At 41.4% G+C, this 15,952-nt stretch overlaps 1 protein-coding gene across 7 annotated transcripts in view; it reads right to left on the bottom strand.

Annotated features, from left to right (window-relative positions):
- Positions 1-15,952, bottom strand: part of LOC138751857 (disco-interacting protein 2 homolog C) — a 661,234-nt gene that overhangs the window by 180,691 nt on the left and 464,591 nt on the right. For all 7 annotated transcript variants that reach the window (XM_069914709.1, XM_069914705.1, XM_069914708.1 and 4 more), the window contains 3 exons: positions 11,961-12,080; positions 10,168-10,365; positions 1,738-1,829 (listed from right to left, as the gene is read on the bottom strand). In XM_069914709.1, the coding sequence (XP_069770810.1) occupies positions 1,738-1,829; positions 10,168-10,365; positions 11,961-12,080 (410 nt within the window). The remainder of the gene's footprint in view (positions 1-1,737; positions 1,830-10,167; positions 10,366-11,960; positions 12,081-15,952) is intronic.

The raw sequence follows: 15,952 nt of genomic DNA, 5'->3' as shown, positions 1-15,952 counted from the left end.
TCAAAAATATGGTATTTTCCATATAATGCTTGTAAAAGTCGACCCCTTTTTTTGTGGCTCTGGCCGCCTGCCCATCCGAGCTTCTGACTCCTCAAATGTAGACTCTCACCCAGGCCCTGTCCACCTGCTCATCCAAGCTCTTGACACCTCAAACATGAACTAACTGCCCGGTTGGTCCCCTCGCCAGCTCAACATCCAAACTCCTGATGCCCCAAACGCAGTCTTGCCACCTGCTGCTGGCCATCTGCCCCCCTGCCGCTCTGAGCTCTCAATGCCTCAAATGATGCAGGTACTCACCAGGGTTAAAATTAGTATGCATGTAATAGACGACCCCCATGAATTTGACCCTAAAAATTGGTCAACAAAATATTTTTCGGTGCTCCTATCAGGCAGAGTGTTGTGCGATGACACGAAAGGATACCTATCAGCATAATGAGCTGCGTCGAAATGATGTATTCAAATGCATGCACTGCTCTTGACCTTCTGTGTGGTGGAGGTGCAGGAACATGCAGAAATTATGCACGGCATCCTATAGAGAGAGACTTTGGAGGATGGTATGGAATTATGGATGAACTGAATGTTTTAGGTGGTACTGTCAAAAAAAGGCCCTGTAATGGTGTCAAGTTTGACCGTTGTGAGAGTTGCAGTCCTCACGGCAGTTCTTGGAGATATGGGACAGCTTTGACAAAATGTCAGAGGCTTCTCATCACAGAACAATCAGAATTAATATGCTGTAAGTCCATAAACCTGCTGAGAATTCTGCCCAATGGTGATTCCGGAATGTTGATAGTAAAGGACTTAAAAGAATTAACTAAATATCAAAGAGACAGGGCTCACCCTGTTTTATCGAAAACAGTAATTGAGTGGGAAGGGTATGGAAACAACACATCAGGCCAAACCTGGACATCTTCTCGGTCTTACTCCACAAGTCTGGAATGCCTCTAACTGAGAAAATGCAAGTGGCCACAGTGCCGTGCAATCACAAGCACTCCTATCTTTGGCATTTTGATGGAGGGGAGTTGTTGTAAATAGTTAAGACTAAGTTGCTTCCCTTAGAAATTCCAAGGACTGAGATGATGAACCTCTAACAGCAAATGCCAATCAGAAAAACAGCCACTCTAAACTATTCAGTTTTAATAAATTGAAAAACATATATAAATGTTGCTATCACTAAAATCTTGAAATCAAAATTGAATTAAGTAAATTTAAAGTACAATAAAATCCACGTTATCCAGAATTCAAGAAGATGGCAACCTCAAGCAACCAGCAAGAAAAATGGCAGAAAATAAATGAGTTATAAATACAGATGTTTAAAATTGGCTTGTATCCCCATTAGCTCTCCATTCATGAAACGCACAGTCTTAAGCAACCAGAAAACTTGCATATCCAGCATCTACCCATCCCCATAAGTGCCAGATACCAGGGTTTCCCTGGATAAAGATTTGACATAGCCATGTTCTCATTTTTATTTCCTTTCATTTATCTTTATTTGGTCATGTGCTTTTCCTTCCAATTTTCTGACACAATCAATGTTCACCAGCTCCCTCCCTATTCTCTTATCACCACAGGTCAATCTTAAATTTCCCCCCTCTTCCAAGCTTAAGACTACATTGCTTGAATATGGTGATACCATTCTTTGAACATGGCAGAAAATACAAAACAACTGAAGTGAAAAAGTGACATATGAAAACTTGAAACTGCACTGTTAACTCAGTTACACTGGAGCAGCATTCTCACCCTATCTCCAGGCCTGACCATCGGTTCCTGTTTGGTTCCCAGTTTATGCAAGATGTTGTAGGCCACTTTCATACTCCTTGTCCACAGCTTCCCTGATGGGAAGAAGCAATCATTGATTACCAACGGGGTTAGACACAATAAGCATTTTATGCTTTTTCCTGTGACTCAATAGAGGTCAAATCCATGCCACACCAGGTAGGAAAAAACTAAGAGAGAATACTAAAATGGAATTATAGTTCACATTAAAAATTCAACACTAAACAAAAGCATGAACACTCGACAGATCATGCAACAGGAGTAGAGAAAGGATCTCCAATGTATCATGAGAATATTATATATGTGAATAAAGAGATCGAACAAGAACATGAAAAGTAAGTGCAGGATTACTCTGCCCCGCCCAATCTGATGGTGGATGATCTTTCTTGACCTCTCTCCTTTTCTCTCTTCACCATAAATGTCTTGCAAATATTTATCAATTTCCACCTCTGAGATAAGAGATTCCTAAATGTTCTCAGTTTTAAAAGAATGACTGTTTATCTTGGAACAAGGACCCTCTTGTTTGTGACTTTCATAATATAGTGAAAACTATTCCAACCTGTTAAGCTTCCTTATAATCTTGTGGGTTTCAATAAGATCACCCCTCAACCTTCGAAACTCCGACCCAAACTGTATAGCCTTTATAGATGGGACAACTCTCCTATCCCAGGAATTTCCCAAATGAATCTCCTTTGGACATCTCATCATACCCCTTCCAAGCCCTGAACTGGATGAGAATATTTTGCCCTCTCAATATACTGATACTGGGTTTTTTTAATTCCCAGGGCTACATATATATACTCTGGAAACTAGAAATAACAGAATACAAGCAAAGCACATATCACACAGTGTAGGAATCTTTCCAACTAGATCGTGTATAACTTTAGATTTAACCAATTCAAATGGTGCTGCATAAGAGTGTGAAAAGGCCATACTCATCGCCTCAGAGTCTGCCAATGCACACAATGGACTCCCTCCTTCATCCTGAAATTTAACAACAGAAAATAAACCTTGCAGAAAATTAACTGTTTTTCTTGTACAGTGTCCATTCGCAGCAGTAATCCTTGATAATTTTTTAAAAATCTTAATATTTAAATTAAAAATTTTAAATTTAGACACATAGCACAGTAAAAAGCCATTTTGGCCCTCGAGCCCGTGATGCCCAATTAACCTACACCCCCAGTACGTTTTGAACGGTGGAAGGAAACCGAAGCCCCAGGGAAAACCCAAGCAGACACAGGGGAGAATGTACAAACTCCTTACAAACAGTACAGAATCAAACCCCGTGCCTGAATGCTGTGAAGGTGCTGCGTTAACTACTATGCCAAACGTAGATGTCTTCTTCACGTGAATGAATGAAGAAAGCAAGGTGTGTTTAATTGCCTATAGGTGCATATCCTTTGTTTATCAGCTACTGAAACCTTCACCTGACATCTCCCCTAAATGTTCCTCTCCTGATCTTAAACAGATGTCCTCCGATATTTTTTATTGTTACCCCGGGAGAAGAGTGTTGGCTTTCCACCCTCTCTATGCCTCTCATAACTTGTTGGCCTCTATTATATCTATTCTTCACTCCAAGGAGAAAAGCCTGATAACCTTGCCTCATAAGACATATTCTCCAATCCAGGCAACATCCTGGTAGATCTCCTCAGCACCCTCTCCAAAGTTTCCACAACCTTCCTGTAATGAGGCGATCATAACTAAACACAATATTCTGTGTGGTCTAACCAGAATTTTATAGAGCTGCAACATTGCCTCATGGCTCATGAACTCAATTCTCAGACCAATGAAGGCCAGAATACCATAAGTCTTCTCAACTACCCTATTAACCTTTACAGCAACCTTGAGAGATCTATGAATTTTGACCCCAAGGTCCCTCTGTTTTTCCACACTGTTAAGAATTGTGGCATTAACCATGTACTCTGCCTTTGAGATTGGCCTTCCAACATGCATCAATTTATGCTTATCCAGACTGAACTTCAGCTGCCACTTCTCTGCCCAACTCTGCATCCTGTCTATATTCTGTTATCTACAACAATCTTCTACACTATCCACAACACTTCCATCCTTTGGGGCAGCACCAATGTAGTCATAAATGTAATGGAGTAAGAATTGAGGAGCCTTGGCTTTGTTGGTTTTCAGCATGGATTACTCCACATAGCCAACGAAAAGGAATTATGCAAGGACCCATAGCTATTCTTTTGATTAATAAATAATTTGCTATGCTGCTTTTTTTGCAACTCAATGAAAACAAAATGAACAAATCAATTAACCTGGTCAATAATGCATGAGCCTGAAAATTGACAGAAATGACCTTTCAAAACAACAATTATCATTATCTGTACTTCATTCAAAATCAATGCTATTCCATGACAATTATCAAATTTCACCTCTGCAATCAGACCAGTAAAAAAATAGGAGTTAAGTGTTTGGGGAAAGAGATTAGTGCAGAAACTCATTCGTTTAGTGTACTTATTATTGTGGTGTACAATTGAATTGAAGTGTAAAATCGATTGTGGGTGCTTCCAAGGGCTCATGTGGCATGGTGTGAAATTGAACCACTTACTTAAGTTCTGAAACAAAATATGCCAGGACAATTATCAGTCATATTTTAAAATAACATCCTGTGGGAGGCTTTTAAAAGAGAGAGAGGGAAAGTTCAGGGAACTTGGGATCCAGGCTTCAGCACCTCCCTCCGCAACTAGATCCTTAACTTCTTGACCAACAGACTCCCTGAACACTCTTGTCTGTACAGTCAAATACTGTTCCAACCCCATCTTCAAATTCACTAATGACAAAACTGTCGAAGGTCGCATATCAAATAATGATGAAGTGGAATACATAAAGGAGATTGAAAGTCTAGTGGTGCCATGTTAACAACCTCCTTCTAAATGCCAAGAGGATGAAGGAGATGATCATTGACTTCAGGACGTGGGATGGAGATCACAATCCTGACCACATAAAAGGCACTAAACTGGAAAAATTAGATTGTTTCAATTTCTTGGAAGCAAATATCTCCAATGACCTGATGTGGGTCAAGAAAGGACCCCGATGTCTCTTTCATAGACAATTGAGGAAGCTCGGCATGTCCCCCTTGTCCCGCAACAACTTCACCAGGTGCACCATCATGGTGGGATGCGCTCAAGATCAGAAGCTGCTGCAGAAGGTAGTGAATTCCATGTAGACCTCCCTCCCCTACATGGTCTCACATCACTTGTACCAAAATGCAATGAAAGGTTGTTTTGAGCATGGGCCAATTAGATATCTCATACATAGTACAAGAAAGACACAGTATGTAAATGCAGGGAGAGATCAAATGGTACAGAGCAAAGGTGGCCTTATTTTACTATTGTGAGGTTCATTTGAGACTCTGATAATGGCAGGATTGTTTAATCTCACACACATAAATCTTCTTGATGGGAGGAGGAGTGAAGTGTCTGGAGTGGTGGGGGCAGTAGGTAGGGGGGGAGTGGTGAAATGTGCCTGTGGTTGGAAGAGTTTTTTAGCATTTTGGCTGCTTTTTCAAGGCAGTGCGAGTTATAGATGGAGTCGATGAAGGGGAAGGGTATATGTGTGATGGCCCAAGCCACATTCAAAATCCTCTTCTGTTCCATGAGGTCTTGGTTAGAGCAGCTTCTGTACTGTGCAGTGATGGACCCAAATGAGATGCTTTCAGTGGTGCACCTGTAGAAGTTGTTAAGGAATGCTGGTGACACGCTTCTGAGGAAGTATAGGTGTTGGCACACTTTCCTGGTTATTGCATCAATGTAGTTTAACCAGAATAAGTCCCTGGAAATGTTTATCCCTTAGGAACTTAAAGCTGAATACTATCTCCACCTCAACACCATTGATGTGGATGAGGGAAGGAGCTTCTGTCTCCTCTCAAAGTCTATAATGAGTGCTTTAGTCTTGCTGACATTGAGGGAGAGGTTGCTATCCCTTGCTGCCAAGGAAAGGCGGCCAACATACTGAAAAACCTATCATATCCCACACACATTCTCTTCACCCTCTTCCCATCGGGAAGAAGGCTCAAGAGCGTGAAAGCATGCACCGACCGGCTTAAATTGTTACTTCCCATCGCGATCAAGCTCCTGAATGAACTCCACAATAGTGTTCTCCTTCTGCTTGTGCTTTGTACCAAATGATACTCTATCCTTTTCAATTTATGCTCTTCTACTTTGTATGCCTGCATGAACGTTACCATTTACCTGTCAGACTCCTTGCAGAAGCACCCTCTCACTGTAAAAGGTATAATGTTAAACATAAACTTAAACTGAATTTAAATGTATTATTTACAAAACATGATAGAAAGCCGATTCCAGTCATTGAAACCTGGTCACCCAATTAACCTACTGTTGGGCACTATCGGTAGTCCCAATAATGACACAGACAGAAGACTGAGGGGAATGATAGGCTTTATTGAGCTGGAGACTGCTGTCCCGGGTCCAGGCTAGGAAAATGAGCGGAGAGGAGAGGGGACCTTTATGGCCTGGGGTCACATGGACAGGACTAAGGGAGGAGCTAAGGCAGGAGGGCGGGCCAGCCAGTGCATATAATCATATCACCACACCTACCAATGCTGTACTTTTTTTTGAAGGATGGGCAGAACCCAGAGTACCTGGGAAAATCCCACACAGTCCTCGTAACATTCTCGTAAATCTTTTCTGCACTTTTTTCAGGTTAATGATCCTGTTCGTGTGGCTAGGTGACCAAAACTGCACACAATATGCTGCTTGATTTGAAGTGTGGGGAAAGAAAAAATTTCTCCTAACAAAAGCACTTGATTTCTCAAAAAAAAAATTAAAATGCATGGGTCATCGTTGCATATTGATTATTTTCATAAAATTATTCTCAGTCAATTTGGTTAACACTCTTGAATGACAGGGGAATTACCAAACAATTTATGTTGCTATAGATTTATCCGTAGAAGTGCTGAGCATCTCACCTCTTGATCTTTTGATAATTACTTGGTCTGCATCCTATCCTCACTCTACTGCCACTGGAAAATGCTTCTGCTATTTTATTTAAACTTCATTATTTCAAACACCTCTACCTCTTTCCTTCAACATTTCTGTTGCTTATTGATAAATTACAGCCCCAGATGACAGGTTTCTGGCACCTTTTGTAAACCCTTGTTCTTACTACTTCAATTGGAAACTTCATTGACTAGTAGAGAGAGAATTTTGATAAGCGCTGGAAACTTTGCCTAACTACAAAGAGACAAGTGTCCATCATACCTGTCTCAATGCAACTACTTTGGTCAAATTATGAAAAAAAACTGTATCTAGTCTTTCATTCTAAAGAAATCTTGCATTCAACATGAGCTTCTAGTTCAATTCAGTGCCTCACCTTTTCCCATCCTGACGTGAGCTACTTCACGTTGAATAGTCTGATAACACTATAATCCACATTGACCACCGCCAGTGGGCTGAAATCGCCTCAAACCGTGCATCTTGGCGCCTCACAGTTCGGCGGGCCGCAACCTCCTTTGAAGAAGACCGCAGAGCCCACCTCACTGACAAAAGACAAAGGAGGAAAAACCCAACACCCAACCCCAACCCACCAATTTTCCCCTGCAACCGCTGCAACTGTGTCTGCCTGTCCCGCATCAGACTTGTCAGCCACAAACGAGCCTGCAGCTGACGTGGACATTTACCCCCTCCATAAATCTTCATCTGCGAAGCCAAGCCAAAGAAGACCATCCTATGTTATTGGCAGGCTAATGCTATGATTTTACAAGAAGCCTGAACAGATTCCAAAACAGGATCCTACCAAGTGATCTTTGCCTTCCTTGCACATTTATCACTGAAGCACACTTGCTATTTGTAAGGTTATAGGAGACTGCAATGAATCACATTGCATGTAATACATCACATTGAATTCTCAAAACGGAAGCCAATAAATATATGTCACTTATGACATTTACAGGTTAATGTTGTACAATTACCTTCTTCTGTTGATTTACAAAACAACACCACTTTAGAGCATATTTTTCTTGCACTTAAACTCAGCATTCCAACCTTGTAGTGAGATTTGGCCAATGCAGCAAAACCTGACAGCTCTCAGAGGGGAAAAAAATTACAGTTTCTCCAAATAGGTAAATGTTACTTACATAATGATGAAACACATTTGAATTTTCTTTTAAAATTTAATTCAATATCTGGCTACATATTTGAAATCAACAATAGAAAGCCTTAAATTAAACCCACTGTGCATCCTCTGGAAAACCTTTCACTAATGAATAATTTACAGCAATTTTAATTGAATGACTGCATAAAAATGAATACATTTTTTAGTAAAAACATGGAAGAGAATTCAGAAAGAAGGCGAGATCACTCAAGAAATCAAAATCACAAATATAGGATCATGACGAATTTAAATTCTTCCTTGCATCAACTCTGCACACTCCAGTTGATATTCTCTTACCATGACATAGTGATTGCTTCATCCATTGGCAAGTCTAGAAATAGCTGTAAATAATTTGATATCAATTGTACACCAAAGAAAATCTCATATTTGCCCACATTCCACAGAAACAGAATTGAAAATCGGGAAGGAAGAAAGTTTTCATTTGATACCTAAAGATTAGTTCACTTATCTGATTTCAAATAAAACAGAAGATTTCCAGGATTACTGTCTATAGCCTCATAAAAATGGTTGACCTGCAATATCTCACCTCCAAAAAAAATCACCACCAGTGCACAATGGCGATGAATTTAATATGAAAGAGCAATAGTTTAACTGTATCAAATAGAACAGTGGAATCAGAATTCACATTCCTTGCTTAATTTAAATGTCATCTGAACGTTTTGAATGTAAATGTACTTAATCAAAAAAAGCAATTAAATTTCTTGTGGATAGGTTACATTTCAGTCAATGGATAAACCTGTTGTGGTGTCACATTGGTGGCTTAGAGCAAATTCAGGCCAAAACTTGATTCAAACTGTTAATTCCAGGCTTAGAAAAGAGGTGATGGTTCACTATTTTTCCCCCTGAGTGAAATTTGTTTTAGTCACTCTGAACACCCTTTTGAACCCATCTTTGGTTTAGATTCTGACAGCTTGCAGGGACTTTCACAAAAGTTTGCTGTCAAACTTGTTCCTTCCAACTGCCTACTGTGGGGATAAAATAAAGTTTTGCCTCTCTGCCCACCCAAAATTAAATATCTTACCCCTCGGCTCCTAAAGAAGGATTCCATCTCGTAAGATGTAAGGAAAGCTGACTGATGAATGGGTGGCAGCCTCCAGTGGAACACTCACTCTCACTCGACTAGACATGGAGCTGAGTGCTACCTTACTGCGATGCATACCCGCTGGACAAGAACACAGGCGTTTTAAGTCTTATCCACCTGCTGAAAATAATCAGGCCACCTTCAAATGGTTAGACTGACTAGCATTATTACTGCTTCATAATTTGTAGACTAAATCTTGCGGATCTCTGCACAAATGAAGGGGCTTGAGCCAACTGAGGGAGAGCATGAGACACCACAACTTCGACATATTATGGTTTCTGAAAACTAATTCTTAGACAATCATTAAATAATTATAGGCAAAGAACATCGGCAGGAAACTTTTGTTCTAGGATCCATTGTCATGTTTACTAATGACCGATGCTATGATGTTTAATTAAGATTCTATCTCTACATCAAGGCCATAAGAATGAAAGAAAGGCTAAATCCGGAAATAGCAATGCTAAGCAACTGTGTTGATAATGTAGCATGTGCCTTTACAAATTTGATTTGAACGTTATTCAAATTCTCACAAATCATAAAAATAAGATTCTTGTCAATGTTCATTTTAAGTGGAACTTGAGTGGTGTGCAAAACCTGATCCATTATATCAAATACTAAATGGTTTTTACGTGAATTCTCCCTTTTGATAACAATTCATCATAAAGAAGAATTGATATTAATAATTAATCACCTGTCATAGCTAAAATGAAAAATTTACACTCTGAGTAACATCACCTTGCCAAAATCCTATCCAGAACTATGTTAATAACATTTGTAGAAGTTTGAACTCTTCAATGTCATCGGGCAAACTGATCATTCCCCACTGAAGATAAAATTCACCTCAAGATTTTTTTTTGTTCTGATAATGAAACAGGCAATAAAAAGAACAGGAAACCCTCATCAGGTCTGGCTTCTTCTGCGTGAAACAGAAGAGAAACAGAGTTTCAGAGACTCTATGACACCCATCAGCCTTGACCAGTTTAGTGTCAGAGTCTTAGAGTTGTAGAGCATGGAACAAGCCCTTTGACCCAACTTGACCATGCCAAGCAAATTGGTTCACTGGCATGGTCCTGCATTTTCTATTTAAAAGTTTAAATTTATAGCATTTGCAGTGTTTTTATTTGCAAGGAACAAAAAGGGCGAGACTAAAATGATCTCTGTACCATATGTAAGAATGTAAAGCGGTTTTCCATTCGTGTCCATGGTTGTCAGGCATGGTGCTTTCGGAGAGATGGTACCCCATCGCTGAAGAGCTGCCTCCAAGGAAGGGGGCCAATTGGTTACGACACCAAGCTGTTCTCCCCGGATGGCCAACATCTGGGCTCCCTCTGGTCTTGGCTGGTTAGGGTCTGGCTGTTGAACTACAAGAAAAGTTTGAAGTTAGAATTCAGAACTTGAACCAAATCTAGGAATTTCTGCAAAATTCATCAGCGTTATTAGTGTCATCACTGACACAGGAGCTCAGTGGTGGAGTGGGAACATCTGTAATTTCCTAGCTGTTACACTGGGAAATCTGCCCATGGAACCTGCTGCAACTCCACATAACCATTCACTTTCATGGAATGAAACATCCAAAATAGAGAGATAGATACAAATAAATTGCATAATTTTGATTTGGCTACCAGCCAAAACAGGTCCATGGCTGAAGCCATCTCCCTGGCTCTCAAATCAGTCTACAGGTTGTTAAATATGGATGGGCAAATAGACCACAAAGGAAGCAAAGCTTGTGCTAATCACCTTTGGCTCTCAGTACCATGTTTTAGTTAACATGATACTGAGAGCCAAAGACACTCAGTGAGCTCAGGGTGAAGGACCAGGCATGGAATAGGACTGGAACATTGTTATGAGCCCAGGGAACCCCAAAACCCAGCAGCAATAGATATTCACCATGGCAAATGCTTACTTATACAAATGTTGCTTTTAATTATCTTTAAACATGGAAACAGGATCACACTCTAACTTATCACTATTAACTTAACTTAACCCCCTTCTAATTCTAAGTGCAAGTGTATGTAATGTGTATGTAAGTTCAGAAAAGTTCTTTGATTCATAGTCCAATCTCACTTCTCACTCCTCCAAGTTCACTGGTTGTAGGCAATTCTTATACTGTGCACAGAATTTAACATTTATAAAGTTCACCAGGCTTTGGAGCTTGAAAGGTAAATGGTTACCGCTCAGGAAGGATCTTGCCGGTTTTTAGAGAGAGATTTGTTGTTCCTGGACACAAACTCATCCCTTTTAATCAGCCACATCAGTGTTTTGCCGAAGAAACTTGCCCGGATGATAACCTCTTTCTTTCAGGTCACCACAGAGTTCCTTTTTGTTTCACCTATTTCAAGTGAAACATTAGGCAGCCAGCCCTCTCCTCTTGTATGAACCACAAGGACTTTGACCAGGCTTATCGAAGCACTCACAACCCACCTTCAAAATGGGGTTTTCCCACAAGCTTGCCAGCTTGTCCTATTCCAGTCCCAGCTGCTGCTGCTGAACTGAATTCTCTCTCTCACTCCCAGAGAAAAGCCTGTTTTACTCTCTCTGCTTGCAAAACCACATAACCCTCTTAGAATAGTAACCTGCCCTCAGACAGACTGCGGCTCCGAGTTCTTTCATCTGTTGCTTTTCAAAACAACAATCCATTAGTGAAGTCCCTTGGGCACTCCCCAAAACTTTTGCGAAGGTATTCGGAGCTGGCCTGTCTGGCTTGAGCAGAGCTGCAGTATTTTAAATGAGATCTGTTTTGAAGTGTTCGTATGTGACCTGCACTAAAACACCCTGCCACACTTTATCTCCCAAAATTGCATCTATATACAATATAAAACACAACATATTCTGTCACAACACTCACCTTCCAACGTACTTTAACTTCATTAATCTCAGTGCATGAGAAGTTTAGAATCGTCTGTTTTTCATGCCACTGGCAGATTGAGATACCAAGTGCTGAAGAGACTGCCCTTACCTTCCAATAATTCTTCAAAATCATCAACAAAGAATTCCCGTAATGGTGGGCGCTTTGGCCGTTTCAAGGTGTTCACAAGTTGTTGGATCTTTGCGGAGACTCGGCTGCTGACTGGTACTCCTGCGTGACAGAATTTGAGACATTAATTGAGTTATTAAGGATCACGGTCTTCTGTTGTTAAATCAAAGAAAATACAAGAAATACAATAAAATTAGCACAGTTTTTTTCCATACATTCACTAGCCCCTCAGAGTTCAGAGGAATCAGGTCCTTTCCACAAAGGCCTTACTATAGCTGAACCAGCCTTCAATCCATCCCTGCACCTTGGAATGGTCCAGTCCTCAGCAGCACCTACCAAACCGTGCAGAAGCTTAAAAACATTAAGACAGAACTTCCTGAGCAGTTCTATTTTGGAAATAGTTTCTTTTCGATAAAAGGTAGAAGAAAGCTGGTATTTGTGCTTCTCAAAAAGCAAATTCAAGCAGTTAAATCTATGCTGATACCAGTTCATTGAAAGCATTGTCATTGGAAGCAGTTATTGCATTGTCTTTGAACTGACTTGACTTGTTTATTATCACATGTACTGAGAGTAAGAAGAAATCTGTTTTGCGTGCTATCTAGGCAAGTCAGCACATATGTAAGTACAGCAGGTGGTGCAATAATAAAAATGTGCAGGATGTAGTGTTACAGTAAGTCAAAAACTGCAGGGTGTTGTGTTACAGTAAATCAAAAAGTACAGGTTGTAATGTTAAAACAACAACGTGAAGAGTACAGGTAGTTCATTGGGACCAAAGGATCGGACGTATCTCGGAATGGATTTAAGTGGGAATTTTGCCCACGCACTTAGAGTACAGAGGTCTTAAAGTAAACTTTTTTAATCAAATATTTTCTTCATCATAGATTTTTGCTGTATTTGATCAACTATAACAGGGATTACAGGGTATGTAAGAGCCAAAATGTGCATACTTACCTTTTTAGTCGGCATTCCAGGGTTCATAGGCTGGCGTGGCCATCTTGATTCCTGTGCGTGCGTTCGTGTCTTCGGTTAGTGCACGCACAGTGGTTTTGGGTATTGGAGCTCGGATGGCACATGAGCAGTGAGTTTGCGTATCAGAGTTTAGTTGGCACATGCGCAATGGGTTTGTGTATTGGAGTTCAGTTGGTGCATGCGTGGTGGGTTTGGGTATTGGAGTTCAGTTGGTGCATGCGTGGTGGGTTTGTGTATTGGAGTTCAGTTGGTGCATGCGTGGTGGGTTTGGGTATTGGAGTTTGGTTGGCTCATGCGTGGGGAGTTTGGGTATTGGAGTTCGCTTAGCCTATGCGTGAAAATCAAGGGCGCGAATTCAATATCGTCAGGGTGCTTAACTCTTGCGCATGTGCCAACCGAACTCCAATACAACATAAACTGCTTAAATTTTATATTTTTTTCTTACATATATTTTTTAAAATTCGGTCAAACGTGCAGATAGACATAAGTCGAGAAGGTCGTAAGTTGGGGAGTGGCTGTACATTTAAAACATTGCAAGGGCATGATCTTTTACTAATGAGATACTCATGTAAGAGTTGCTAACAACAGGAAGTAAAAGTCCTTGATTCTGGAGGTTTATGTTTTCAAGCTCATGTTGCTTCTGCCTGAGTGAAAGGGAGGGCAGAGAGTGTGTCCAGGGAAGAAGGGGATTTTTAATACATAGGCAGCTTTTCCATCTTTTTATTTCCATACAATCAGGATCAACATAAATTTGCATTATAAACAAAATCCCTATCAATACATAATCATACTATAGTTATGAGCATTACACCTATGGAATAAGACATCATGTTCATTATACAAACCAAAGCCCTGCAAAAGGTACTAAGATACGGAGAAAACCCTTCTAGGATATCACAGGCAAAACCCTCTTCACCATTGAGAATATCTACAGGGAGCGCTGCCATCAGAGAGTAGCTATACTCTCATTTCTACTGTTGTGAGAAGGTACAAGGTGCGTTACAAGCATCCTTCAATTACTTCAGATTCCCCAAGCTGGGCCCGCCTTATCTTCATGATGCCTGTCCAATCCCTTTATACCTCAATTCCCTATATAGAAGGTCTTAAAGCACTTCACTTCTTCCTGGATCAAAGACCCAACCAGTCACCTCCACCACTACCCTCCTCCGACTGGCAGAACATGTCCTTACTTTAAACTTCTCCTTTTACTCATCTCACTTCCTCCACGTCAAAGGAGTAGCCATGGTTCCCCATATGGGTCCCAGCCATGCCTGTCTGTTTGTAGGCTTTGTGGAGCAATCCATGTTACAAGCCTACACAAATAAAACCTCCCAACTCTTCCTCCGGTATATCGATGACTATATCAGGGCTGCCTCGTGCATCTGCAATGGGCTTGTCAACTTCATCCACTTTGTGGCAAACTTCCACCCCGATCTCAAACTCACCTTGTAGACAAGCTGTCTACTGACATACATTACAAATCCATCAACTCCCACAACTACCTGGACTACACTTCCTCATACCCTGTTCCCTACAAGGATTCTATCCCCTTCTCTCAATTTCTCCGTCTCTGCTGCATCTGTTCCCAAGATGAGGTCTTCCAGTCCCAATCTTCTGAAATGCCTGCCTTCTTCCACAAACATGGCTTCCCCTCCACCACCATCAACTCAGCCCCAACCTGCATCTCCTCCATTTCTTGCTCATCTGCCCTGGAACCCTCTGCCTCCAGGTGCAACAAATGTAGTGTCCCCCTGGTCCTCACCTATCACCCCACCAGCATCTGCATCTAACATATTATCCGCCAGAATATCTAGCACTTACAACAGGATCCCACCACCAGAGACATCTTCCCCTCTCTGCCTTCCATGGCTACCTTGTGCACTCATCCCTCCCCACCGATTTCCCCCTCAGACCCTTCCCCTGTGGCCGCAGGAGGTGCCACACTTGCGCCCACACCTAAAGGAATAGACGGTTTTATTTAAAATCCTGTGACCACGGGGTCTGGGTTCAAGATGGTGACACCTGTGTTCAGCAGTGGCCACAAGGGATTGCAGATTCTGGGAAAGCAAAGGACTGGCACAGGGCACTAGTAACAGGGAGGACACTCCCTGCTGAGAAGAAGAAGCAGAGGAGATGACCCCAAGGATGGCAACCAAGGTGGTGGACCAGTGAGGGCTTTTCCGGCTGAAGGACACCCACAGGCGGCAAGCTGTTGGTGACTTGCAGGTGAGGAACCGACACAGGCTGCAGGCCCCTGGAGACCGACTCATCAGGTATCAAAACTCGGATTTGAGAGGGTTCTGAGGGCAAGAAGGGCCTAAGGGCTGTCTTAATCCCCAAGATTTGCACCTCATTGTATCAGAGATTTGGATCTTGTTGCCGATTGTTTGAACTGAACTAGAATCTTGTTCGGCTGCAGCGGCTGCAGGAGCGCTGGAGGCAAATCCACAGACACTCAGTGACTCTGAGGGGACTCCCTTTGGCTTCTCCTTCTCTCACTGTAATGGGTGCTGGGTAATGCAAATGCTGAATCTTTGTCCAATGGTAGACTGTATGCAATTATGTGTAATATTTCATTATTATTTTATTACATGACAATAAATAGTATCTGATCTGATCTATCCATGCTCATCCCATTCTCAAGCATTCAACCTTCTCTGCTATCAGGATAATAGTGATTATAGAACCATAGAATAATGAAGTGCGGAAAGAGGTCCTTTGTCCCTTCTAGTCAGTGCCAAACCATTATTCCACCTAGTCCCATTGACCTGCACCCAGACCATAGCACGTCACACCTATGTAACTATCCACATTTCTCTTAAATGTTGAAATTGGATATCCATCTACCACGTTTGCTGTGACTGTAGTCTCAGGCTTTGGCTGAATCTTGCAGTCGGGGTCACCAATTGTAGTGGCTGCTACAGTAGAGCTACTGAAATAATACAAAAAACAGCCAACTAGTCAACTGAAGACTGATTTATTCAGGGTCTACAGGTTTCTTTTAT

The sequence above is a fragment of the Narcine bancroftii genome, chromosome 1, assembly GCF_036971445.1.
Source record: "Narcine bancroftii isolate sNarBan1 chromosome 1, sNarBan1.hap1, whole genome shotgun sequence".
In the NCBI taxonomy this organism is placed as follows: Eukaryota; Metazoa; Chordata; class Chondrichthyes; order Torpediniformes; family Narcinidae; genus Narcine; species Narcine bancroftii.
This window is presented reverse-complemented; position numbering and strand designations above follow the sequence as displayed.